This window comes from Ipomoea triloba, chromosome 12 (genome assembly GCF_003576645.1).
Source record: "Ipomoea triloba cultivar NCNSP0323 chromosome 12, ASM357664v1".
NCBI lineage: Eukaryota > Viridiplantae > Streptophyta > Magnoliopsida > Solanales > Convolvulaceae > Ipomoea > Ipomoea triloba.
In genome coordinates, this window is record NC_044927.1 from 3,465,045 (window position 1) to 3,490,527 (window position 25,483).

The 25,483-nt window shown below is 35.5% G+C and overlaps 6 protein-coding genes across 6 annotated transcripts; 4 read left to right on the top strand and 2 right to left on the bottom strand.

Moving 5' to 3' along the window:
• The first annotated feature begins 878 nt into the window (after positions 1–878).
• LOC115999238 (histone-lysine N-methyltransferase CLF) lies at positions 879–8,644 on the top strand. The gene is made up of 17 exons (XM_031239077.1): positions 879–1,156; positions 2,206–2,307; positions 2,400–2,722; positions 3,182–3,343; positions 3,580–3,664; positions 3,826–3,966; positions 4,055–4,102; positions 4,172–4,243; positions 4,425–5,125; positions 5,588–5,738; positions 6,357–6,577; positions 6,908–7,039; positions 7,425–7,515; positions 7,647–7,694; positions 7,783–7,911; positions 7,990–8,067; positions 8,150–8,644. Exons 1-17 carry the CDS (start codon positions 1,097–1,099, stop codon positions 8,339–8,341), a joined length of 2,736 nt encoding a protein of 911 aa, XP_031094937.1. The 5' UTR covers positions 879–1,096; the 3' UTR covers positions 8,342–8,644.
• A 280-nt stretch (positions 8,645–8,924) lies between these two features.
• LOC115999241 (caffeoyl-CoA O-methyltransferase-like) lies at positions 8,925–10,177 on the bottom strand. The gene is made up of 4 exons (XM_031239079.1): positions 10,015–10,177; positions 9,849–9,928; positions 9,493–9,769; positions 8,925–9,380 (listed from the first exon to the last, which is right to left on the bottom strand). The coding sequence occupies exons 1-4, from the start codon at positions 10,090–10,092 to the stop codon at positions 9,087–9,089; spliced, it is 729 nt and encodes a 242-aa protein (XP_031094939.1). The 5' UTR covers positions 10,093–10,177; the 3' UTR covers positions 8,925–9,086.
• Positions 10,178–12,845: 2,668 nt separating this feature from the next.
• Positions 12,846–14,301, bottom strand: LOC115999240 (caffeoyl-CoA O-methyltransferase-like). Its single transcript, XM_031239078.1, has 4 exons — positions 14,142–14,301; positions 13,970–14,049; positions 13,603–13,879; positions 12,846–13,490 (listed from the first exon to the last, which is right to left on the bottom strand). The coding sequence occupies exons 1-4, from the start codon at positions 14,217–14,219 to the stop codon at positions 13,197–13,199; spliced, it is 729 nt and encodes a 242-aa protein (XP_031094938.1). The 5' UTR covers positions 14,220–14,301; the 3' UTR covers positions 12,846–13,196.
• Positions 14,302–18,186: 3,885 nt separating this feature from the next.
• On the top strand, positions 18,187–19,640 carry LOC116000260 (caffeoyl-CoA O-methyltransferase-like). The gene is made up of 4 exons (XM_031240305.1): positions 18,187–18,350; positions 18,634–18,713; positions 18,793–19,069; positions 19,182–19,640. Exons 1-4 carry the CDS (start codon positions 18,273–18,275, stop codon positions 19,473–19,475), a joined length of 729 nt encoding a protein of 242 aa, XP_031096165.1. The 5' UTR covers positions 18,187–18,272; the 3' UTR covers positions 19,476–19,640.
• A 382-nt stretch (positions 19,641–20,022) lies between these two features.
• LOC115998830 (caffeoyl-CoA O-methyltransferase-like) lies at positions 20,023–21,436 on the top strand. Its single transcript, XM_031238491.1, has 4 exons — positions 20,023–20,186; positions 20,470–20,549; positions 20,629–20,863; positions 20,976–21,436. Exons 1-4 carry the CDS (start codon positions 20,109–20,111, stop codon positions 21,267–21,269), a joined length of 687 nt encoding a protein of 228 aa, XP_031094351.1. The 5' UTR covers positions 20,023–20,108; the 3' UTR covers positions 21,270–21,436.
• Positions 21,437–22,286: 850 nt separating this feature from the next.
• Positions 22,287–23,730, top strand: LOC115998829 (caffeoyl-CoA O-methyltransferase-like). The gene is made up of 4 exons (XM_031238490.1): positions 22,287–22,438; positions 22,722–22,801; positions 22,881–23,157; positions 23,270–23,730. The coding sequence occupies exons 1-4, from the start codon at positions 22,361–22,363 to the stop codon at positions 23,561–23,563; spliced, it is 729 nt and encodes a 242-aa protein (XP_031094350.1). The 5' UTR covers positions 22,287–22,360; the 3' UTR covers positions 23,564–23,730.
• The last annotated feature ends 1,753 nt before the right edge of the window (positions 23,731–25,483 follow it).

Genomic DNA, 25,483 nt, shown 5'->3' on the forward strand with positions numbered 1-25,483 from the left:
CTAAAAGTGACAAAAAATTAAAGTCAAGGACTAAAAGTGGCAAAATGAAAGTCGTGTACCTAAATTGACGGAAACACTAAAGTCATAGGACCAAAAGTGGAAAAAACTCTAAATTTGATTTTTGTTTTGTTTTTGTTTTTTTAAATTATGTTATATATATATCATTCTTATTAGAAACTACAAACCTATTATGATTTATGATATAGTAAAACTACTCAAATCCATATCCTATTATACTTATCCCTCCCTGAGATTATACTTATCATTCCCTAAAAACTCCATAACTTCTCCGTTAAAAATCTTTAGAAACTATACAGACCTATTATAAACCTACTATGTACGTTTTTTAAAATGTTAAAACTAATTTTTCACAAGGTGATGAGGAAATGAGAACTTATGAGATGATAACTATATTCAGTAACATTTTAAATTTGACAACATCTGGATGTTGGATTCTTCAAGTTTTTGAACAATTTTTTTTAAAAATAATAGTATTAATTGTTGTGGTAGGATTCATTGTTAATCACTAATTGACAAATAAGATTTTAAAAATATTCCTTACTAAAATTAATGTTTATTTTGGAAACTTGGTCCACAAACAGCACAAAAACTGACGCGTTGGGTACAAATTCAAAATAATGAGTGGAGATGTATGTTTCCCCCCAAATTCTCATATCCCAAGCTTGGCCTTCACACTTAATAATAATATTAAATTAAACTACTCGGCGCTGACCCCAATATTTATTATTTCGTCTCTTTTTCATCCCCCACTGTAAACACACATATCATCTGTTCTACGTTGTTTTTTTTATTTTTTTTATTTTTTATTTTTCCCATAAATTAAAAAAATAAAAACAATAATTACTTACATCCTCGTCAGCATCAAACGGCCGCCAAGAAAAATTAAAACTACTAGTAAAATCTGTTCCTCCTATAGGCTTCTCCATCTATCTACTCCCAATCTAGGGTTTCACCTCCGCCCCGTCGCTTCAAATTTCCCTCTCTATAATCCCGGGTTTTGTATGAATCCAATCTTCATTTGGAGCTCCATTGCCGGATCGAGCTTCACCGCGCGTCACCAGCTTCGCCACCGGCAATGTCGCCGCCCGATAATACTCCCTCCTCGTCCGAATCGGACCCTTCAAATGATCTTCAGGTATCGCGTCTAGCTAGCTCTCAAGTCTCTATCTTTTGCGTCTGCATTCTCGATTTCCGTTGCCTTGCGATAATTGTATTGTTTACGGATTTTTTTTTTTTTTGGGTGGAAATTTTATGCTTTTTTTCTTGTTGACTTTTGTAGTCTTGAGAGTTGGTAGGCAGCTGCATTGTATCACCAGGGAGCTAATGATCTAACATATATTTGTTTTAAGCCTTGGGCTTAAAGTTTTCCCTTTTATTGTCTAATCAACTAACAGAGATTATATGAGGTTTCTTACCTCCAGAAAATCAATTTAAATCGATAGCAGACCATTCATTTCACACCATTTCTCTGGTTAGGGAATTTTCTTGGTCCTCAAACATGTTTGCGTAATGTGGGAATGTCACGTCCATGCTTTTCTTTTCATTGCAAAGTTGCAATATTTTGAGTAAAAATTCTACTTTTGGTCCCTTATGACACATTTGGTCCTCAACTTGCAAAAAATTTCACATTTAGTCCCAAATCGTTCCACTTGTGGTCTGAATTTTAACAGAAAACAGAATAATTTTGCAAGTTAGGTCTTAATGTGTCATGAGGCTTGAAAAGTAGAATTCTGCCATACTTGAAAGGACCAAAAGTGGAATTTATACAAGTATTTGTTGCTAATTGAAATGAAAATTAAGCTTGAAATGCTCACAACATGCACTGAAATTGATAGTTATTTTACACCAATGTGTTGAGTGAACAGCTTCAAATACTGAAAGTGGTGATCCATTTATAGTTTACTTAAAAAATATATCAATCCCATTGGAGGCTGAATTATGTAGTTTTGATGTATCTTTTACAATATTAAGTACACTATTTTATTTCAAGTTAATGGATCTTAAATGGTGTTGTTGTCTTGCAATTTTTGTTTGGAAAAACTGCATAAATAACCTCCTTGTAAGTATTTTTCATGTGGAACCTTCTAGTATCTCACCATTGATTACTTGTCTTGTTTCTTTTAAACATTGTTTGGGAATATCTATCAATTCTAATAGTTCTTAGAGTTATGATGCTTTTAATAGATCGTGGCAATGCAAGATGCATGTCCAGTATCAAGTGAAATATCTGTTGTTATCGATTGCTTGAAGAGAAAGGTTTCCTTGGAACGTGATTTGTATATAAAGGTACATTTTTCTCCATGACTGCCTTTGAATATTGATTTAGGTAGTCTGATAAAAACTTTACAAATTTTGAGTTTTTGTTGACCTTCTCACAGAAAAGGATTCAGGAAAATACACAGAAGCTGGTTGATGTAACAAAAGAGCTTTATGAATTGTCAACAGAAAGGATAAATCTTAAGAGTCATGGTGTAGATGGAAGCATTGATCTACTGTCAAAGAGGCAGAAGGATGCTATTGATATGCAAAATGGCATTGATACTTGCAATGGAGATGATGACAGCAGTAGCTCTAAGGAAGATGGTTATGCTTCTGCAATTCTTTTAGGATCTAGCATTGCAGTAAAGAATGCTGTTCGCCCAATTAAAATTCCAGAAGAGAAAAGACTACCTCCTTATACTACTTGGATATTTTTGGATAGGTGGGTTGAATGCTGGCTTCTTTTTTTTCCTCAGTCCAACTACTAGTAACTCTAGTCTCTGTATTTTAGCTCCTATCAAACATGATAAGTGCTTGTTTAACAGTCAATACCCTTAAATTTGAGAATTTTGATCCTTGTTTGTTTCCAACATGCTTTATAGGGAAAGAGAATGCAATGTTTTGTATAGTAAGGCAGATATTTGTTTTTTAAATGAGCTAAATTATAGAAGTACTTGTGTCTGTCATTGAGCATATGTGCTATTATTATTCCTGCATTAATAGATTATGAGACATTTGTTTATGAATGTCATCTTGTCTGATGGAATCTTTTCTTTTGTTGTAGCATCATTTTATGACACAAGTGTAGTCCTTTAACCATGCATTTAATTCTGTGTTCTTACATATTGTATTGTGTTATTGGGATTGTTAAAAGAATTTTCATCCTAATAAAATTGTGCAGAAACCAAAGGATGACTGAAGATCAGTCTGTAGTTGGTCGAAGACGAATCTATTATGACGAGAATGGTGGAGAAACTCTAATTTGTAGTGACAGTGATGAAGAAGTAATTGACGATGATGAAGAAAAAAAGGACTTTGTAGAGTCTGAAGACTATATTTTGCGGTTTGTACAATTTACCTACCAGGCTTGTTATTGAATCCCTGCACGTTTGATCTGTTTTCTGTGTGTGCTACATTAGAAACCTGTTCTGTTTGAAGTTTCCTTCTCATGAAAGAAAATGGTGTTATCTTTTAGTGAAACTAAAATTTCTGCACATTTTGTTGTGACTTAAGTGGAAATGCATCTCGATGCAAATGCTCACTATAATATTATCTTGCTTTATCTTTTGTTTTCATTAGAATGACTATCAAAGAGGTTGGCTTGTCTGATATGGTGCTGGATTTGCTGGCTCAGTGCTTTTCTAGAAAGCCCTGTGAAGTGAAGGTATGCCCTCTAATTGATGTCGGTGTTGGTTTTGTAATGCTTATTTAATCTTAACATTATCTGATAAAAAACTGGTCATAGTGTAAACTTTGGTCCAGCTTTTTCCCATTTGGTTTTTGCTGGCTTTACAGATATAAACCACCATCACACATCTTATACAGGCCAGATATGAAGATCTTATCAAGGAAGAAAATGCTGTTTCTAAGAATGATAACGTTGAAGGCACTATAAATTTATATCTTGACAAAGATCTTGATGGAGCTATGGATTCATTTGACAATCTATTTTGCCGTCGATGCCTGGTAAGCAGCATGTATTTAAACTTCCTTTACACTATGCATTGGATAAATCTGTATGCTAAATATAGGTTGTTTTCTTTTTGGCTTTAAGGTCTTTGATTGTAGATTACATGGATGTTCACAGGATCTTATCTTTCCGGTGAGTTGAGTTTTTAGAGCTGTAATTGTATAAGTTGCAGGTACTCATGGTGCCTTCTTTATATTTTAGGCTGAAAAACCACCTCCGTTGTTTGGAGCTGATGCAGAAAAGGAACCTTGTGGCCCTAACTGTTATCGTGGGGTATATTACTTTTGCCCTCATCTTCCCAACCTGATTTTTATAATTTGTTTAGCATTTTTCAGGCCAGAGCTTTTTTCAGCTTAACATATACAATTCCTTGCCACTTCATTAGATATGTACTTCCTTTCTTTGCTTTTTTGTCATTGCTAGCAATTGTAACGAGGATCACAATTAATTTCAGGTCATAAAACCAGAAGGTAACTCCAAAATGACCCCTTTGCATCTATGTAGTCACGGAGATAAGCCTGTCCCATCATCTGATGCTGCTACTGTTCAGTTGCCCGTGAGGAAGCATGTGGAGAAAAGATCAAAATCTTCCCCTAGTGAAAGTGCTTCATCTACTGCCAAAAACACATCTGAAAGTAGTGACTCAGAGACTAGGCCTATAAGTGATGTCACTTCTGTGCCCCGTTCTGCATCACCATGTAAAGGTAAAGAAAGTAAAGGTGGAAATAATAAAAGAAACAGTAAGCGTATTGCAGAGAAAGTTATTCTTGCCATAAGAAAGAGGCAAAAGAAATCAACAGCTTCTGAGTCTGATGCTGTTGCAAGCGGAAGTTCAAAAAGTTTGAGCCATCGTTCACTCAAAGACAATGAAAACATTAGTTCTTCCTCACAAAAAGAGCAATCTAACAGTAGTAGAAAGTCTAGGAGGAAAGTATCTCCACTTATGGATGCTAACAAATCTTCCCATTGTGAGGCACTTTTTTCTCCCCAAAATGATGTTGTAAGTGACCGACCAGTGACAAACAATGAAATTCAGATGGCAGATGAATTTGTAAATGAGATTATTTTGAAGAAAGAAGTAAATGAAGATATATCTTGGAGACCAATTGAGAAGGCTCTCTTTGAAAAGGGACTGGAGATGTTCGGTAGAAGCAGGTTAGTATACTTGAAGTTATGGTTCCTAATTCCTATGTTTTTACTCAAAATTTTGGCCAGTGCAGACTTGTTTCTGTTATCAGAGATGGTAAAATTATTCCTGGACTCTTTTGATTTGTTTTGCCCTTGGTTGGAAATGTTTTTATTAACTCATTTATATTATAATTGCAGTAAAATGACACTGTAGTTTGTCAAGCCCATGTTTCTATGCGTTTTATTGCACTTGCAAATTGTTTATCTGATATTTCTAACCTGATGCATTTTTACTTGAGTTTTCACCGTGAATTTATTTTAATATAATGATATAAATTAATATAATATGATCTCACTTCCGTTTCATTCAGTATGCTTTTACCTATGCTAGTGGTGCCCTATGATGGTAGAAGTAGCTATAGAGTTGTGTGTTTTTTTCAATTTGTTTCTTGTCAATCATCTTGCAAGAACTCTCTCTTTGTTGTACAGCTGTTTGATTGCTCGCAATCTCATGAATGGTCAGAAGACATGCTTGGAGGTTTTCCAGTATATGAACCACTCTGAGAATAAGCTATCGACTGGAATAGGTGATGGAGTAGACTGCATGCTTGAAGGTGGCTCCAAGGGCGATGAAATTGTGGTCAGTATTTTCTATTGGTTTAGGGTCCGTTTGGAAGTCATTTTCTGGTGTTTGGCTATCCAAGGAAAAATGAAATTAGAGGAAAATACCCCTTTTGGTCAAAGGAAAAAACACATTTTTGAAGGAAAGTGGTGTCAAATGAGCAGGCCGGCTTGCCATATAACCAGTTAAAATTCTGGCTGGGCCAAATAGTTACAAAATCTTGCCAAGCTTGACCCACAACCAAAAAATTAAAAAAAAAAGATTTTACCATTTTTTTTTTCAATTTCTTTAGTTTGGAGTTAATACATTTTCAATTTAAAATTCTTAATATTTTATAAGAAATAACTTTGTAATAAATTTCTGTTTATTTTACAGAAAATGAACCAAATAAAAAAAGATAGTTTTCTAACTTTTTGCCAAATACCAGAAAAATGAAAAAGTTTTCCAGAAAATGAATTCATTTTCCAGAAATCATCATCTGGATTTCCAAACAGGCCCTTAAATTAATCTGTTTGCTGCTTTTATTTCTCTTTTGGGTTAGATTTTTTTGGGTTTTTGTTTATTACGGAGTATTATACTTGCTCATGTTAATTTTATACTTGGTCATGTTAATTTTATTTTGATAACTTATACTAGGGTAGTGAAGCACGAAGACGATCAAGATTTTTGCGTAGGAGAGGAAGAGTCCGTCGTTTAAAATACACATGGAAATCAGCAGGATACCATGCAATTAGGAAGCGAATATCTGAGAAGAAGGATGAGCCTTGTCGGCAGTATAATCCTTGTGGTTGTCAATCTCCCTGTGGAAAGGAGTGTCCTTGTATTGTAAATGGTACCTGCTGCGAAAAATACTGTGGGTAAGTTACTGTTCTTTTCTAGATCCTAAAATATTTTGGACTAGTCCTAGCCCAAGCCCTAGACAGGGCAATCAAAACACCAGTTGAGTGTCCTTTGTAAATGGCACCCATCTACAAGTACTGTTGGTAAGTATTGTACCTTTCTAGATGGTGAAATATTGTGACCGCAATTTTAGGCCAAGGTTTCTCCTGGTAAAGTCTGAGTCCATGTCCAAGCATCATTTATGTGTGTGTGTGTGTGCTTTTTTTTTTTTTTTTTTTTTAAATAAATTTCCCTCCTATATACCATATGTAATGCCTGCTCAATTGTTTCATTACTCTTATGTGTAGATGTCCAAAGACTTGCAAGAATCGATTCAGAGGTTGTCACTGCGCCAAAAGTCAGTGTCGAAGCCGTCAATGTCCTTGTTTTGCTGCAGGCAGGGAATGCGATCCTGATGTTTGCCGAAATTGCTGGATTGGGTGAGCACTCCTACTGATATAGCTGTTTAACCTCTGCTGGAGTACTTGCTTTCTAAAGCTGGTGGCATGTGTTAGCAACATACTAAAAATTGCATCCTTGAGTTTACCTTTTTTTTTTTAATATAGAAGTTTTTCCCCTCAGAATGGACGAAACAAATCTACCTTTTTTCATTCAACTTCAGAAGCCACAGAAATGAAGTTAAAAAACCCTTGTCCATATTTAATGCCTAATATTTGTGTGGCAATAGAATACAACATCAAAGGTCTCTAAGTATTAGCTGGGTTTGATATTTTGTTCTATTGTTGCTCCAATCTTTTGATCGAGTACCTTTTTGTTCATGTTGTTTGTATAAAACTAAATATACTGTTTGTTTTTGCTGTGTAGCTGTGGTGATGGGTCTCTTGGGATTCCTTTACAAAGGGGTGATAATTATGAATGTCGGAATATGAAGTTACTTCTCAAACAGCAGCAAAGGGTAACTATTCTTGATATTTGAATTTACTATTCCTTTCATTTTCTCTGTGGATGTTTAGGATGAATCCTGCAATTTACATTCCTGATCTTTTGTATTTTGTTTTTTCTTTAAAAATTTTGTTTAATGTACAGATTCTTCTTGGAAGATCTGATGTATCTGGTTGGGGAGCTTTCATAAAGGTAAATATTTGAGTACGCTCTTTTTTAAGCTTAAATTGTTGCATTATAGAATATAGATTCATGTTTCTTCAATTCTGCCTACCTACAGAATAGCGTTAGCAAGCATGAGTACCTTGGGGAGTACACTGGTGAATTAATTTCTCACCGGGAAGCTGATAAGCGTGGAAAGATATATGATCGTGAAAATTCTTCGTTCCTCTTCAATCTAAATAATCAGGCATGATAAATGCTTTGCCAGATTTTCAAACCTACACTTCACCGGACTTGTTTACTAACCCTTTTTTTAATTGTGCAGTTTGTGCTTGATGCTTTCCGAAAAGGTGACAAATTGAAGTTTGCCAACCATTCTCCCAATCCTAATTGTTATGCAAAGGTAACTACTCAAATCTACATGCTTCAGAACTCTGCATGTCATCGTGGCATTTTGGTAACACCTTATGGGTCATCTTTGATAGGTCCTCATGGTGGCCGGAGATCATAGGGTTGGTATATTTGCAAATGAGCGAATCTCTGCCGGAGAAGAACTGTTTTATGATTATCGTTATGATCCAGATAGAGCTCCTGCCTGGGCAAAGAAACCCGAGGCATCGAGCTCCAAGAAAGACGACGCTGCACCTTCCAGCGGCCGTGCTAGGAAACATACATAATTCAGCATTCAATTCATTGATTAATGATTGGTTTGTGATTCTCATCTCATCAACTTGTTGCCGGAGACTATTGGCAGCTTGTAGTTTAACCATAAGGATATTTTTTGACTAAGCCCCTCAGTGCCGAGTGTAATCACCAAGCGGGAAAATAGAATATTCAGGTTCTTAGTTTAAATCCATTTTACTGGGTCTTCTTATTAGAGCCTGCAGAAGTTGTATTACATTCTTTTGACCAAATCAAATCCAGAATGGAAGCTCATTTCTTAAAAGACAACATGCAACTATGAAATTTTCTTTGGTTTATTTTGGCTGTCTCAAGTGATTGTTTCATTTGTTGGACTTGATCTGAATACTCATCTTCAGGATTGTACACTTGGCAAACTTGTGCTAATGCTGATTAGTTTCTTATTGTAGAAATCTGGTACTCCAGATTGAAAACTGCTTTTATTTGTGATTTTTTATTTGATAGACTTAGCCTTTGGTTTGGTTAATGACTTAATGGCATTGCTTTTATTAAACAAATAGAAGAAACAAAAGAGAACAAGGAGATTCATGACCAGACGGCGGGAAGAAAGAAGAAAGAGAAAACCAAAAAAGCAATATGTATTTGATTTGCTAAATTTATATATTGTAATAAGGTTGAAGTAGAATTTTGGCGATACAATTGTTAACCCACAGAATTGAAAAGGGAGAAAATTAGAGAGGAAACTCGAGTAATAAAACAATAAAACATGAATTTTAACAATTAGTAGACACGGCGGCAAAGGGTGATCCCATCTCCGACGGGAAGTTGGCAAATCTCAATTCTTGGGTCAGCAGCCAATTCTTTGTTGAGCTCCAACACGAAATCTCTGTAGTAGCGTACGTACTTCCTCAACGGTGCATCCGCCGGCGCCACCACCGATCCATTCCACAACGTGTTGTCGTATCCAATCAGTCCACCAACCTTAACCAAATCGATAAGCCTCTTGTGATAGTTCAAGTAGTTGTCCTTGTCCGCATCCACGAAGATAAAATCATACGAGCCCTGGTATTTTCCCTGCAAATTAAAAACCATTCCAGTTTAACATACACACTAATAGATGTTGATTGTACATAAATATATATAATTTAGGATGAATGTTGGAAATTAAAATGGTGAAACTTATTACATCTTGGATCATTTGATCAAGAACAGGAAGTGCAGGGCCTTCCTTGAATTCAATCTTGTGAGCTACGCCTGCCTTTTGGATCACCGGGAGACCCAACTCGTAGTTTTCGCGGTTGATATCCATTGCCAAAATCTTGCCGTCATGAGGGAGAGCAAGGGCAGTGGCGAGAAGAGAGTAGCCAGTGTAGACGCCAATCTCCATGGTGTTTTTGGCATTGATGAGCTTCAGAAGCATGTTCAAGAACTGGCCTTCATCAGCAGAGGTTGTCATGATGTTCCTGCATTTATTCAAACCTTAAACATCACAACCAAACATTAACAATTTCAAAATGTCATTTGCCAGAGAAGAATGTTTACCAAGGGTGATTTGCTGTTATCTCCCGGAGCTCTTTCATGGCTTCTGGCTCTCTTGGGTACACACTAGTTTCAAGAATATACTGCAACAAGTATATTAAAAAAAATCAATAATTTGTGAAAATTTTATGCATTAGAAGTGTGGAGTTGATTTAATTCTTAGAAGTACCTGGTAAAGAGCATCACTTTGCAAGAGACTCTTGTGTCCAACTTCTTGGTGTCTGCCAGCTTCTCCATTGGTTGTCATTTTCTCTGTTTCTAATTTGATGTTTCTAAAGCTATCTGAGGGTTTTTTTTTTTTTGTGAAGATGGGAATTGGGAGGTATTGCTGTATGAACTGAGTTCATAGAATGATCTCTCTGAAATATATAAATAGAGAATTGAAGGAAAGTAGGTGGGATGTTTCGGTATTTGTATTTTAAATTTAATTTGTTTGTATGATTGGAAGTTGGTGAGCCTTTAATTTCTTTTAATATTATCCTAAAACATTCAGAATTTTCTTAGTTTTATGGTCAACTTTTACTCACTCACCAACTCATTGTTGATATTCCACTATTACCGGATGTTGGTGTGTCTGGTCAGTCCACCACGATTGACAAAAAAGAAGAAGGCATAAATCATTTGAATAAGACTCAACCTCCTCACTTTAATTACGTTGTTTATCAATTGAACTTCTATTACTTTAACAAATAAAATAATAATATCACAATCCTACTTATCAATGCACTGAACTCCGATCCTATTTTCCTACTTGTGTGACACATTAAGGTTCCTAAAAAAAGCAATAAAAGAAAAATATAATACTTCTTGATACATGAATATTTTTTTAATTTAACGTGATAGAATTAAGATAATTTATCCAACAACCAAATTAATTATAAATGAATTGCTTGTAGGTCCAATAGTGTCAACAAAACAAGAGTGCTATGGCTATATATGATAGGGACTTGGGGGTTGGTGGGATGGCAATTTGGTATTTGGTCATTTGGTATACCAACAATGAGGAGGAATTATGTACTTTCATAAAAACGTTGCATGATGACTCCAAAAGAATCAAAATAATTAATGTATTTTATGAAGTAAACCTTTTGTCATATGCTGATTTTGTTAGAGGAAAAAAAAGAATGTATTAAATAAAATTATGATTTACGCTTTGTTACATCACCCTATGAGCCTGGGTACTAGCTACTCGGCGCTTGGGTTGAGATGGCATCAAGGATTAAGACACTAACCGAACTACAAGCTAAGGTCTTAGCTAACTGGGCTATAGCTACTTGGGTATGTGTTGGGAATAATCGTATTTAGATTTTCATGAGCCAAAGTGTATTTTAGTTTGAAAAATTAGAAATCTCAAAATTTCGTTGCATAAATGTATTATTGTCAACTTGGAAGAATTCTTGAAGAAGGAAGAAATTTTGTTCAAATCCCATGGAGATCAAATAAATTGAAGTAAAAATGGAGACAATTTATTCAAGTAACTTAACCAAGTTGGTAGAAGAGAAGACTTGGTAGCAAAGCTTGAAGAAGGAGCAAGGTTCGAATCTCAACTACAACAAAATTAAAGTAGAAGACTTGATAGCATGGTTCGGAATCCATAAAGAACAAATATATCAAGTAGAAGATTTGATAGCAAATGTTGTAGAAGTTGAAGTAGAAAAGATGGTAGAAGAGGTTGTGGCAAAGGTAGAAGAGGTTGACGGAGGAATGTAACAAAGATAGTGGAAGAGGTTGTAGAAAAGGAGAAACTTGGAGCTAAGTGTGAACCCACGTGAAGGGAAAATAAAGCAATAGCAAGGTTGATAGCACACCACGTAAAGGGAAATAAATCAAGTAGTGGAGGGTAGCAAGGTTGACAACTATTGGATCTCAGCATGGCATTATACCTACTTCTCAAGAGATCATCTATCACCGGCTAACCCGACCGACACCCAACAACAACACATTTGGTAGACAAGTTGGTAGCTTAGCACAATTGGTATCTAGAGATCATAAATTAGAGAGGATGATCACTACACATTAGAATACCAACTTGTACTAGAATACAAGTTTCTTTATGCAATTTCTAAGGAAAGGATATCAAAGTCAACAAAGCTTGACTACTCAGACCAAGTTGCAAGAGAAATTTAAACATGTCAGATCAGAAACTGCAACTTAGCCGAATGTGAAGATTAAATTGTCAACTTATCAAATCAAACTACAACTTCTAAGAATTTAAAAATTAAATTATTCCACTTCAACAGATATATTTGATTATCTATTTTAGGGGTATTTGGTAGCTTATGGATGGCTGTCAAATGAACGGTTTGAACTGGAAGAATTTGAGAAAGTCTTCTCAACTATAAATACAAGACCCCTAAGCTTAGAAAAATAAGGTGGAGTAAATACACAGAGAACATAGAAAAAAGAGAGAGGTGAATGCACAACAAGAGAAAACATAGTACAATATCCAGTGTGCATATTCCAAGCTTAAAAGAAAAAGAATCACTTGATTCTTTTAAAAGTCCATCACTCAACAACAAATTCCATCTTTCAAAGAAGTTGGTAGCATTTTGCAAGGTGACTTGTGATAGATCCTTGGCAAGCTCCATTCAAACAGTGAAGGACAGAAAGACGAGGCGAATGTTGTCCATCTCAAGGATTGTCAGGCGGTGAAAAATAGGAAGACAGTGCATCTATTTCATATCTCAAGGATTGTCAAGTACTGAAGGATAGTGCATCATTGTAATTTGACCCCCTGTTTCAAGGATTGTCAAATACGGTAGAAGTGAGGTGCTTCTATCAGCACTTTGTATTGGAGAAAATACTTAGTGAAAATTCTTCCCTGGGGTGAAAGGCTAAGAGTAGACGTAGGCTGAGTTTGCCGAACCACTTAAAAATTATCTCTTGCATTTTACTTTTATTGCTATTATTATTGTGCAACTAACTCCATAACACTTATTTACATGAGTACACAATTTACAAAACGCTACAACGACACATTTTAACAAGCTTAGACTTCCATTGCAAGAAAATTTATTTCCTTAATTTTGTTATAGCACACTTAGAGCTACAATTGAAAATTTGAAAAAATCTATTCAACAACCATTCTAGACTTTTTAACTTGTTCTGGACCAACAATATGCATGTAAGGAAGGCAGCCCCTCGGATCTACATGTAGAGAATGTGACAGAAAATCATAGATGGCCTGCATATAACATTTCATTTGCTAAATTTATATTGTAATAAGGTTGAAGTAGAATTTTGGCAATACAATTTTTAATTCAGAGAATTGAAAAGGGAGAAAATTACAGAGGAAACTCAAGTAATGAAACAATAGAAGATGAGCGTAACGGCGGCGGTGAAGTTAAAGATTTAGTAGACACGGCGGCAGAGGGTGATCCCATCTCCGACGGGAAGTTGACAAATCTCAATTCTTGGGTCAGCAGCCAATTCTTTGTTGAGCTCCAACACGAAATCTCTGTAGTAGCGTACGTACTTCCTCAGCGGTGCATCTGCCGGCGCCACCACCGATCCATTCCACAACGTGTTGTCGTATCCAATCAGTCCACCAACCTTAACCAAATCGATAAGCCTCTTGTGATAGTTCAAGTAGTTGTCCTTGTCCGCATCCACGAAGATAAAATCATACGAGCCCTGGTATTTTCCCTGCAAATTAAAAACCATTCCAGTTTAACATACACACTAATAGATGTTGATTGTACATAAATATATATAATTTAGGATGAATGTTGGAAATTAAAATGGTGAAACTTATTACATCTTGGATCATTTGATCAAGAACAGGAAGTGCAGGGCCTTCCTTGAATTCAATCTTGTGAGCTACGCCTGCCTTTTGGATCACCGGGAGACCCAATTCGTAGTTTTCGCGGTTGATATCCATTGCCAAAATCTTGCCATCATGAGGGAGAGCAAGGGCAGTGGCGAGAAGAGAGTAGCCAGTGTAGACGCCAATCTCCATGGTGTTTTTGGCATTGATGAGCTTCAGAAGCATGTTCAAGAACTGGCCTTCATCAGCAGAGGTGGTCATGATGTTCCTGCATTTATTCAAACCTTAAACATCACAACCAAACATTAATAATTTTAAAATGTCATTTGCCAGAGAAGAATTGAAGAAGAATGTTTACCAAGGGTGATTTGCTGTTATCTCCCGAAGCTCTTTCATGGCTTCTGGCTCTCTTGGGTACACACTAGTTTCAAGAATATACTGCAACAAGTATAAAACAAAAAATCAATAATTTGAGAAAATTTTATGCATGTATTCGAGTCATTAGAAGTGTGGATTTGATTTAGAAGTACCTGGTAAAGAGCATCACTTTGCAAGAGACTCTTGTGCCCAACTTCTTGGTGTCTGCCATTTTCTCCATTGGTTGCCATTTTCTCTGTTTCTAATTTGATATTTCTAAAGCTTTCTCAGTTTTTTTTTTTTTTTTTTTTTTTTTTGTTAATGTGATCGAAGATGGGAATTGGGAAGTATTGCTGGATGAGCTGAGTTCATAGAATGATTTCTCTGAACTTTATATAGAGAAGGAAAGTAGGTGAATTTTTGGGTTCTCTCTCTTTTCTTTCTTTCTTTTTATTTTTTTTTGGAAGTTGGTGAGCCTTTCTTTTAAAATTGAGAAATTTCTTATTTTTATGGTCAACTTTTACTCACTGACCAACTCAATGTTGACTCCAGTATCACCGGACGTTGGTGTGTCTAGTCTGTCCACCAAGATTGACATTTTCTGTGCGCTGACATGTGGACTTCAAAAAATCATTACTCTTGGGCAAAAACTTGTGTGAAACCGTCTCACCATGAGACGGGTCGGGTCAAGATGCAAATGTAACACTTATATGCACAAATGCCATACTTATATGCTCAAATGTAATACTAATCAAGAATAAAATTTTTGTTACTTATTAGGGTAAATGTAATACTTTTAAGGGAAAATACAATACTTTTATATTTCGATTTAAAAGTATTACATTTTTCCTCAAAAGTATTATATTTGCCCTTATAAGTGAGAGGCACTTGTCAACATTACTTATTATGAAAAATGTATTACTTTTTCTCTTATAAGTAACAAAAATTGTATTTTTGATTAGTGTTATATTTGAGCATATAAGTGTGAAATTTGCACATATAAGTATGACATTTGCATGATGCTTCGACCCGACCCGACCCGTCTCACGAATAAGGATCCGTGAGACGGTCTCACACAAGTGTGACCCTTACTCTTGGCAGCAAAAAAAATCATTACTCATTGAATAAATAATCAGTCTAAGAAAATGAAAATAAACATCGGAGTTATATACAACAAACTCAATAATGGAGTTTTTTGGGCTATGCTAGTTTTTTCAGGTCAAGTAGGAGTAATAAAGAGGAGAGAAGATGAAAAAGGAGAGAGAAAAAAGAATAAAATTATAACACAAAGAGGTTTTTTTTTTTTTTTTTTTTTTTTTTTTGTTTTTTTTTGTAAAGAGGTGCAGTGATTTACGCATCAAGCTAGGCGCAAATGTTCTCTTCACGAACATTAATGGCATCATTTTTGTTTCCTTTCCCCAATAAATGAATCCCAAAAAAAGTTGTGTTTTGAAGGAGTAAAATTTGCAAAAGATTCCCTTCTCCTATTAGTGAAAAAATTCTATCTACGCTTTTACATACATCAGACAAAAACCTCCTAAAATCTAGAAATAGGTTGCTCTTATAACTTATTCATTGATTGGAGAGTTATTTAGATAAAACTAACATTTGAGCAAAGACAAATCTCATTTTCAATGACATTGTTTATCAATTAAATTTCTATTTGAACTTTAACAAATAAAATAATGACATCACAATCTTACCTATGCGTTACATTAAACTCCTATTTTTCTACCTATGCGATGCATTAAAGGCCGGGTTCCTAAATATAGCAGAAAACTTCTTCTCGATACATGTATGAACAATTTTCTTTTTTGTTTTGTTTTTTTTTTTGTTTTTGATTTGTTTTTGACATGATAAACGATAATTTATCCCATAATCAATTAAAAATTAGTCTTATGGCTGTATTTCTCCCCCTTGTAGGCCCTAGTGTGCACAAAACAAGAATGCTATGGATATGATAGGGACTTGGGGGTTGGTGGGGAGTGAATTTGGACTTGGTATACCAAAATATGAGGACTTATGTAGCATCAGAAAATTAAAGTTAGTTGTTTGATGACTTAAAAAGTGAAAAATAATTAGTGTATTTTAGCAACTAAAACTTTTGTGATATTTTGATTTTGTGGGAGAGAAAAACAAAAGAATGTAATTAAAAATTATGATCCACAATTAGTAGGGTTTATTAATATTTTTTATTTAAAAAGTAATTACAATTTGTCCTTCAACTATTCTCCATTATTAAATGTGAACCCTTTATTTTCCTTATTTTTTTAAACACTCAATTCTTTACAAGATAAGGAAAATACTACTTGGACTCCCAAGTTATACTCCTTACTTTTACTCCCTCACACATAAAAGTTTGATGTTGACACTTTCATTGGGACAAAGGATGAAGATAACCTATCATATTTTGCCACGTAAGGGAGTAAAAGTGATGGAGTATAAAATAGGAATACATGTAGTAGAATTCACTAGATAATATCTGTTCTATACTTTCCCAATCTATTTCAGTTTAAAGAATCAATATCTCTACCATCAGGATTCGAACATGTGACCACCCATTATTAGATGTGTATATCCCTTCATATATAAGCGAACAAATGTGATTATTTAATTCTTACTCAAGTTTCCAATTTAGTTGTTAGGATATTAATTCAAAAGTGAGAAACGAATAATTCAAAGTGTGAACTATTTATAGAAGTTAAAATAATATGAAAAAAATATAGAATGACAAGTTTTGAGATAAACTTAAAAATATCAATACTCAATTATATAAAGGTAATAGGGAAATTATAAGTGACACTTGTAATAAGAAAGAAAAACACTATGCTGCCCATGAGGCACTAGATCGCTGGCCCACTTGACTAATCTCTGCTCGTTTCGAGAGGCACGAGAGTCTCACTTGCCACTTGAGCTACCCTATTGAGGTATGCACAACTTAATATTAAGTCTTGAAGAAGCTACATTGACTTAATTTACTTCCTCATGAGCACATGGTGGATTCATAGGGTTCAAATGAGTTATAGTCTGAGGATTGAAGAAACAAATTGACAACTTAAAACATTTTGCTTTTAGCCAAGGACCTTGTGGTCCAGTGGCATCAAACCCTTCCCTTTATACGGGAGGTGGTGGGTTCGAGCCTTAGTGGAGTCAATAATGACTCTATACTGCACTGTAATAGAGTTAGTAGTATTCAAAAAAAAAAAAAAACATTTTGCTTTTAGAGTCCACTCTATCTTAATTTTATGAAAAAATAAAATTCTAATCATTTACTTATCTTAATTTACAAAATTTGGTCCTTAATTTTTTAAGCAAACAACTATAACCACACACTTTTCATTCAAGTTGTCAATTTGGTTGCTCCACTTAATAAAACTTATCAACAATTGAAGAACCAAATTGACAACTTAAAAATTATAGGACTAAAAGTATAATTTCTTTTGTTAGCTTCATTCAGCAATGGGACCAAATTGACAATAAGAATCACATTTGTTCAATAAGAATAATATTATTCTTAAAAAAAAAAAAAACTCACCAACTCTTTTCATCATTGAATTCATCAAGCAGCGTTTTTATGAAGCTTCCTAGTTCCTCCTCATTCTTGGTATACCAAATACCAAATTTCCTTCCCACCAACCCCCAAGTCCCTTTCCTACGAATACCAGTCATGTTTTGTGCATCCTATTGGGCTTAAGGCCTGTCATGTGGCGGCTCATTTCTATTTGCCTATTAGATAAATTATCTTTTGGACCACAAGAAAAATTTACATATATTCATTATTTGAAGATACGTACTGAATAAATTCATTTTGAACCACTGATACTATATATGCGGTTAGATTAGAATAAAAAATCTAAAAATAAAAAAATTTACATTTTATAGATAATAATAAATGTATAATCTAACTATTAAACCTCAACAATTTATTCACTCAATTTTTTTTTTTTTTTTTCTGGAAACATTAAGCATGTCTTTTAGTCTACGTGTTAGCATATAGAAAACGTCAATTTTGGTGGACTGACCAAACACAGCCACGTCCGGTAATATATGGTGGAGTCAGCATTGAGTAAAAGTTGACCATAATATGGAGTATTAAAAAGAAAGGCTCACCAACTTTCAATCAATCAAACAAATTAAAAATACAAGTACCCATACACCCCACCTACTTTCCTTCTCTATATAAAGTTCAGAAAGATCCTTCTGTGAACTCAGGTAATACAGCAATACTTGTCAATTCCCATCCTTCATCCAAAAAAGAAAAACACCTAGAAAGCATTAGAAATATCAAACTAGAAACAGAGAAAATGGCAACCAATGGAGAAGCTGGCAGACACCAAGAAGTTGGACACAAGAGTCTCTTGCAAAGTGATGCTCTTTACCAGGTACTTCTAAATCAACTCAAGACTATTGATCATATAATATTTATTGATCATATAATATATAAACATAAATGTACACTTCAACTATAAGATAAGTCTTTTAGTTGAAATGGAAGACATATTTTAATTTAGTATTCAATCTCATACCTAGTTTAATTTAATAATTTGCACAAGTGAATTTAAATTTTTAGTTAGAATGAGCACACATGTTTCAATTCGACTTCTGATGAGTCGAATACATGAATGAATTTTCCCAAATTATTGATTTTGTATATATGTATTGCAGTATATTCTTGAAACTAGTGTGTACCCAAGAGAGCCAGAAGCCATGAAAGAGCTCCGGGAGATAACAGCAAATCACCCTTGGTAAACATTCTTCTCTGGCAAATGACATTTTGAAATTGTTAATGTTTGGTTGTGATGTTTAAGGTTTGAATAAATGCAGGAACATCATGACAACCTCTGCTGATGAAGGCCAGTTCTTGAACATGCTTCTGAAGCTCATCAATGCCAAAAACACCATGGAGATTGGCGTCTACACTGGCTACTCTCTTCTCGCCACTGCCCTTGCTCTCCCTCATGACGGCAAGATTTTGGCAATGGATATCAACCGCGAAAACTACGAGTTGGGTCTCCCGGTGATCCAAAAGGCAGGCGTAGCTCACAAGATTGAATTCAAGGAAGGCCCTGCACTTCCTGTTCTTGATCAAATGATCCAAGATGTAATAAGTTTCACCATTTTAATTTCCAACATTCATCCTAAATTATATATATTTATGTACAATCAACATCTATTAGTGTGTATGTTAAACTGGAATGGTTTTTAATTTGCAGGGAAAATACCAGGGCTCGTATGATTTTATCTTCGTGGATGCGGACAAGGACAACTACTTGAACTATCACAAGAGGCTTATCGATTTGGTTAAGGTTGGTGGACTGATTGGATACGACAACACGTTGTGGAATGGATCGGTGGTGGCGCCGGCAGATGCACCGTTGAGGAAGTACGTACGCTACTACAGAGATTTCGTGTTAGAGCTCAACAAAGAATTGGCTGCTGATCCAAGAATTGAGATTTGTCAACTTCCCGTCGGAGATGGGATCACCCTCTGCCGCCGTGTCTACTAAATCTTTAACTTCATCGCCCCCGTTACGCTCATCTCTTATTGTTTCATTACTTGAGTTTCCTCTGTAATTTTCACCCTTTTCAATTCGATCTGTGGGTTAACAATTGTATTGCCAAAATTGAACTTCGACCTTATTACAATATATAAATTTAGCAAATCAAGTGCATATTGTTTTTGGTTTTCTCTGTTTTCTTTTTCCCGCCGTCTGGTATCTCCTTTTCTCTGTTGTTTCTTCTATTTGTTTTTCCATGATTGGCATTTCGANTTTTTTTTTTTTTTTTTCTGGAAACATTAAGCATGTCTTTTAGTCTACGTGTTAGCATATAGAAAACGTCAATTTTGGTGGACTGACCAAACACAGCCACGTCCGGTAATATATGGTGGAGTCAGCATTGAGTAAAAGTTGACCATAATATGGAGTATTAAAAAGAAAGGCTCACCAACTTTCAATCAATCAAACAAATTAAAAATACAAGTACCCATACACCCCACCTACTTTCCTTCTCTATATAAAGTTCAGAAAGATCCTTCTGTGAACTCAGGTAATACAGCAATACTTGTCAATTCCCATCCTTCATCCAAAAAAGAAAAACACCTAGAAAGCATTAGAAATATCAAACTAGAAACAGAGAAAATGGCAACCAATGGAGAAGCTGGCAGACACCAAGAAGTTGGACACAAGAGTCTCTTGCAAAGTGATGCTCTTTACCAGGTACTTCTAAATCAACTCAAGACTATTGATCATATAATATTTATTGATCATATAATATATAAACATAAATGTACACTTCAACTATAAGATAAGTCTTTTAGTTGAAATGGAAGACATATTTTAATTTAGTATTCAATCTCATACCTAGTTTAATTTAATAATTTGCACAAGTGAATTTAAATTTTTAGTTAGAATGAGCACACATGTTTCAATTCGACTTCTGATGAGTCGAATACATGAATGAATTTTCCCAAATTATTGATTTTGTATATATGTATTGCAGTATATTCTTGAAACTAGTGTGTACCCAAGAGAGCCAGAAGCCATGAAAGAGCTCCGGGAGATAACAGCAAATCACCCTTGGTAAACATTCTTCTCTGGCAAATGACATTTTGAAATTGTTAATGTTTGGTTGTGATGTTTAAGGTTTGAATAAATGCAGGAACATCATGACAACCTCTGCTGATGAAGGCCAGTTCTTGAACATGCTTCTGAAGCTCATCAATGCCAAAAACACCATGGAGATTGGCGTCTACACTGGCTACTCTCTTCTCGCCACTGCCCTTGCTCTCCCTCATGACGGCAAGATTTTGGCAATGGATATCAACCGCGAAAACTACGAGATTGAATTCAAGGAAGGCCCTGCACTTCCTGTTCTTGATCAAATGATCCAAGATGTAATAAGTTTCACCATTTTAATTTCCAACATTCATCCTAAATTATATATATTTATGTACAATCAACATCTATTAGTGTGTATGTTAAACTGGAATGGTTTTTAATTTGCAGGGAAAATACCAGGGCTCGTATGATTTTATCTTCGTGGATGCGGACAAGGACAACTACTTGAACTATCACAAGAGGCTTATCGATTTGGTTAAGGTTGGTGGACTGATTGGATACGACAACACGTTGTGGAATGGATCGGTGGTGGCGCCGGCAGATGCACCGTTGAGGAAGTACGTACGCTACTACAGAGATTTCGTGTTAGAGCTCAACAAAGAATTGGCTGCTGATCCAAGAATTGAGATTTGTCAACTTCCCGTCGGAGATGGGATCACCCTCTGCCGCCGTGTCTACTAAATCTTTAACTTCATCGCCCCCGTTACGCTCATCTCTTATTGTTTCATTACTTGAGTTTCCTCTGTAATTTTCACCCTTTTCAATTCGATCTGTGGGTTAACAATTGTATTGCCAAAATTGAACTTCGACCTTATTACAATATATAAATTTAGCAAATCAAGTGCATATTGTTTTTGGTTTTCTCTGTTTTCTTTTTCCCGCCGTCTGGTATCTCCTTTTCTCTGTTGTTTCTTCTATTTGTTTTTCCATGATTGGCATTTCGATGAAGTTTAGGAGTGCGTTAACCAGAAGGTGATTTTAAAAACCGAAAGAGGTCAGTGGGTTCGTACGTGTTGGTGGTTGTTCGTTGAGTTTGGTGTGCTTGAAGTGTAACCTTGATAATGGTCATGTTTTTGTAAATGATTTTTTAAAATAGCTTTTAGTTTTTGGATTGGTCTCCTATGAAAGCAAATTATACTGCACCATGCTCCAAAATGGTGCTTTTTCTTTTAATAAAAAAAAAGGGCATTTGTGTGTTATATGTAAAGTAACTTTATTTGTGTAACATATTTAGTTTTAGTTTCTTTTAACACAATTACAGTTTCATTTTGATATAACTACAGTTTTATAGGACATTTTTATTTCGATATAACTACAGTTTTATTCGACATTATACACTCTGATGGTTTTATAGCGATCGGATCCACCATAAACCGGAAATAATAATATGAAACAATAATGCTACAAGAAGGGGTTACAATCTAGTAAATAATATAATAGAGGATAAATACCCAAATCTAGGAATTTGACCCCTACTTCTGTCGCAATGTGGATCAGACCTGGACCAGCAAACTAGAGAAGTTTTCGTGTCTCGCTATGATATCCTAAACGGGTCGAAATCCTGTCTTTTATACTGTAGGCAGACTCTTCGCTACCAACCACGTGTGTGGTTCTGCCCTCACACACACCCCTCCACCCACGTGGCATGCCTATACTCCTCACCCCCATGCGCCATCTTGCTACACCCCTCNATACTTGTCAATTCCCATCCTTCATCCAAAAAAGAAAAACACCTAGAAAGCATTAGAAATATCAAACTAGAAACAGAGAAAATGGCAACCAATGGAGAAGCTGGCAGACACCAAGAAGTTGGACACAAGAGTCTCTTGCAAAGTGATGCTCTTTACCAGGTACTTCTAAATCAACTCAAGACTATTGATCATATAATATTTATTGATCATATAATATATAAACATAAATGTACACTTCAACTATAAGATAAGTCTTTTAGTTGAAATGGAAGACATATTTTAATTTAGTATTCAATCTCATACCTAGTTTAATTTAATAATTTGCACAAGTGAATTTAAATTTTTAGTTAGAATGAGCACACATGTTTCAATTCGACTTCTGATGAGTCGAATACATGAATGAATTTTCCCAAATTATTGATTTTGTATATATGTATTGCAGTATATTCTTGAAACTAGTGTGTACCCAAGAGAGCCAGAAGCCATGAAAGAGCTCCGGGAGATAACAGCAAATCACCCTTGGTAAACATTCTTCTCTGGCAAATGACATTTTGAAATTGTTAATGTTTGGTTGTGATGTTTAAGGTTTGAATAAATGCAGGAACATCATGACAACCTCTGCTGATGAAGGCCAGTTCTTGAACATGCTTCTGAAGCTCATCAATGCCAAAAACACCATGGAGATTGGCGTCTACACTGGCTACTCTCTTCTCGCCACTGCCCTTGCTCTCCCTCATGACGGCAAGATTTTGGCAATGGATATCAACCGCGAAAACTACGAGTTGGGTCTCCCGGTGATCCAAAAGGCAGGCGTAGCTCACAAGATTGAATTCAAGGAAGGCCCTGCACTTCCTGTTCTTGATCAAATGATCCAAGATGTAATAAGTTTCACCATTTTAATTTCCAACATTCATCCTAAATTATATATATTTATGTACAATCAACATCTATTAGTGTGTATGTTAAACTGGAATGGTTTTTAATTTGCAGGGAAAATACCAGGGCTCGTATGATTTTATCTTCGTGGATGCGGACAAGGACAACTACTTGAACTATCACAAGAGGCTTATCGATTTGGTTAAGGTTGGTGGACTGATTGGATACGACAACACGTTGTGGAATGGATCGGTGGTGGCGCCGGCAGATGCACCGTTGAGGAAGTACGTACGCTACTACAGAGATTTCGTGTTAGAGCTCAACAAAGAATTGGCTGCTGATCCAAGAATTGAGATTTGTCAACTTCCCGTCGGAGATGGGATCACCCTCTGCCGCCGTGTCTACTAAATCTTTAACTTCATCGCCCCCGTTACGCTCATCTCTTATTGTTTCATTACTTGAGTTTCCTCTGTAATTTTCACCCTTTTCAATTCGATCTGTGGGTTAACAATTGTATTGCCAAAATTGAACTTCGACCTTATTACAATATATAAATTTAGCAAATCAAGTGCATATTGTTTTTGGTTTTCTCTGTTTTCTTTTTCCCGCCGTCTGGTATCTCCTTTTCTCTGTTGTTTCTTCTATTTGTTTTTCCATGATTGGCATTTCGATGAAGTTTAGGAGTGCGTTAACCAGAAGGTGATTTTAAAAACCGAAAGAGGTCAGTGGGTTCGTACGTGTTGGTGGTTGTTCGTTGAGTTTGGTGTGCTTGAAGTGTAACCTTGATAATGGTCATGTTTTTGTAAATGATTTTTTAAAATAGCTTTTAGTTTTTGGATTGGTCTCCTATGAAAGCAAATTATACTGCACCATGCTCCAAAATGGTGCTTTTTCTTTTAATAAAAAAAAAGGGCATTTGTGTGTTATATGTAAAGTAACTTTATTTGTGTAACATATTTAGTTTTAGTTTCTTTTAACACAATTACAGTTTCATTTTGATATAACTACAGTTTTATAGGACATTTTTATTTCGATATAACTACAGTTTTATTCGACATTATACACTCTGATGGTTTTATAGCGATCGGATCCACCATAAACCGGAAATAATAATATGAAACAATAATGCTACAAGAAGGGGTTACAATCTAGTAAATAATATAATAGAGGATAAATACCCAAATCTAGGAATTTGACCCCTACTTCTGTCGCAATGTGGATCAGACCTGGACCAGCAAACTAGAGAAGTTTTCGTGTCTCGCTATGATATCCTAAACGGGTCGAAATCCTGTCTTTTATACTGTAGGCAGACTCTTCGCTACCAACCACGTGTGTGGTTCTGCCCTCACACACACCCCTCCACCCACGTGGCATGCCTATACTCCTCACCCCCATGCGCCATCTTGCTACACCCCTCAACCGTTGCACCCCTCAGCCGCCATTCTGCTATACCCCACCCGTGTATGCACACATGGCTCACCCCCACGCATGCATGCATGGCCGTACACGTCAACCGCCCCCACGCCCCGGGTAGCACCACGGCCCAACCCCCTCACACTACGCACACCCCATGGGCCTGGCCCACTCTCATATATTCCATCACAGTCAAATATGTGAAACTGTTATTCAGTTTCATTTTATATACATTATAGTTTCATTACAATACAACTACAATCATTTCGATATAACTATAGTTAATTGGACAATATACACTCAAATATGTGAAATTTTTATTCAGTTTCATTATATATACACTGCAGTTTTCTTCCAACACAACTACAGTTCCATTTCGGTATAACTACAGTTTCATTTGATAATATAAAAACAAATGTGAGATAATATCATTTGAGATAAACTGTAGTTTCATTTACGGGGCTCCGTTAAGATGTGACGGCAGCCGTTTCTTTACTTAAAGAAACAGTGTCGTTTTTGTACCATGGTCCACGATATTTGATCTTGGCGTGCCATTGTTGCTTCCACTTTCCCGCTCCATTTGATCTTCAGTTTTCAATAAGAAGAATTAATAAAATAATTGAAACAAGGGGTATTTATAAAGAGTAGATTTTAACAAAGCTTCTCTCACGGGGTATTTATAAAGAGTAGATTTTAACAAAGCTTCTCTCACTATCCTGATTATCTAAATTTAGAGATAGCGAAACGGGAGCATCATTTCTGAAATTAACTCTATTTATAAACATTTTTTCATTCTCAAAAGAGTTAATTCCAGAAATGATCCTTCGACTATTGACTTTTACTAATTTTTATCCTGGACTTTTAATTTTACCAATGTTGATCCCTTAATTATTGATTTTGCACCAATTTTGGTTA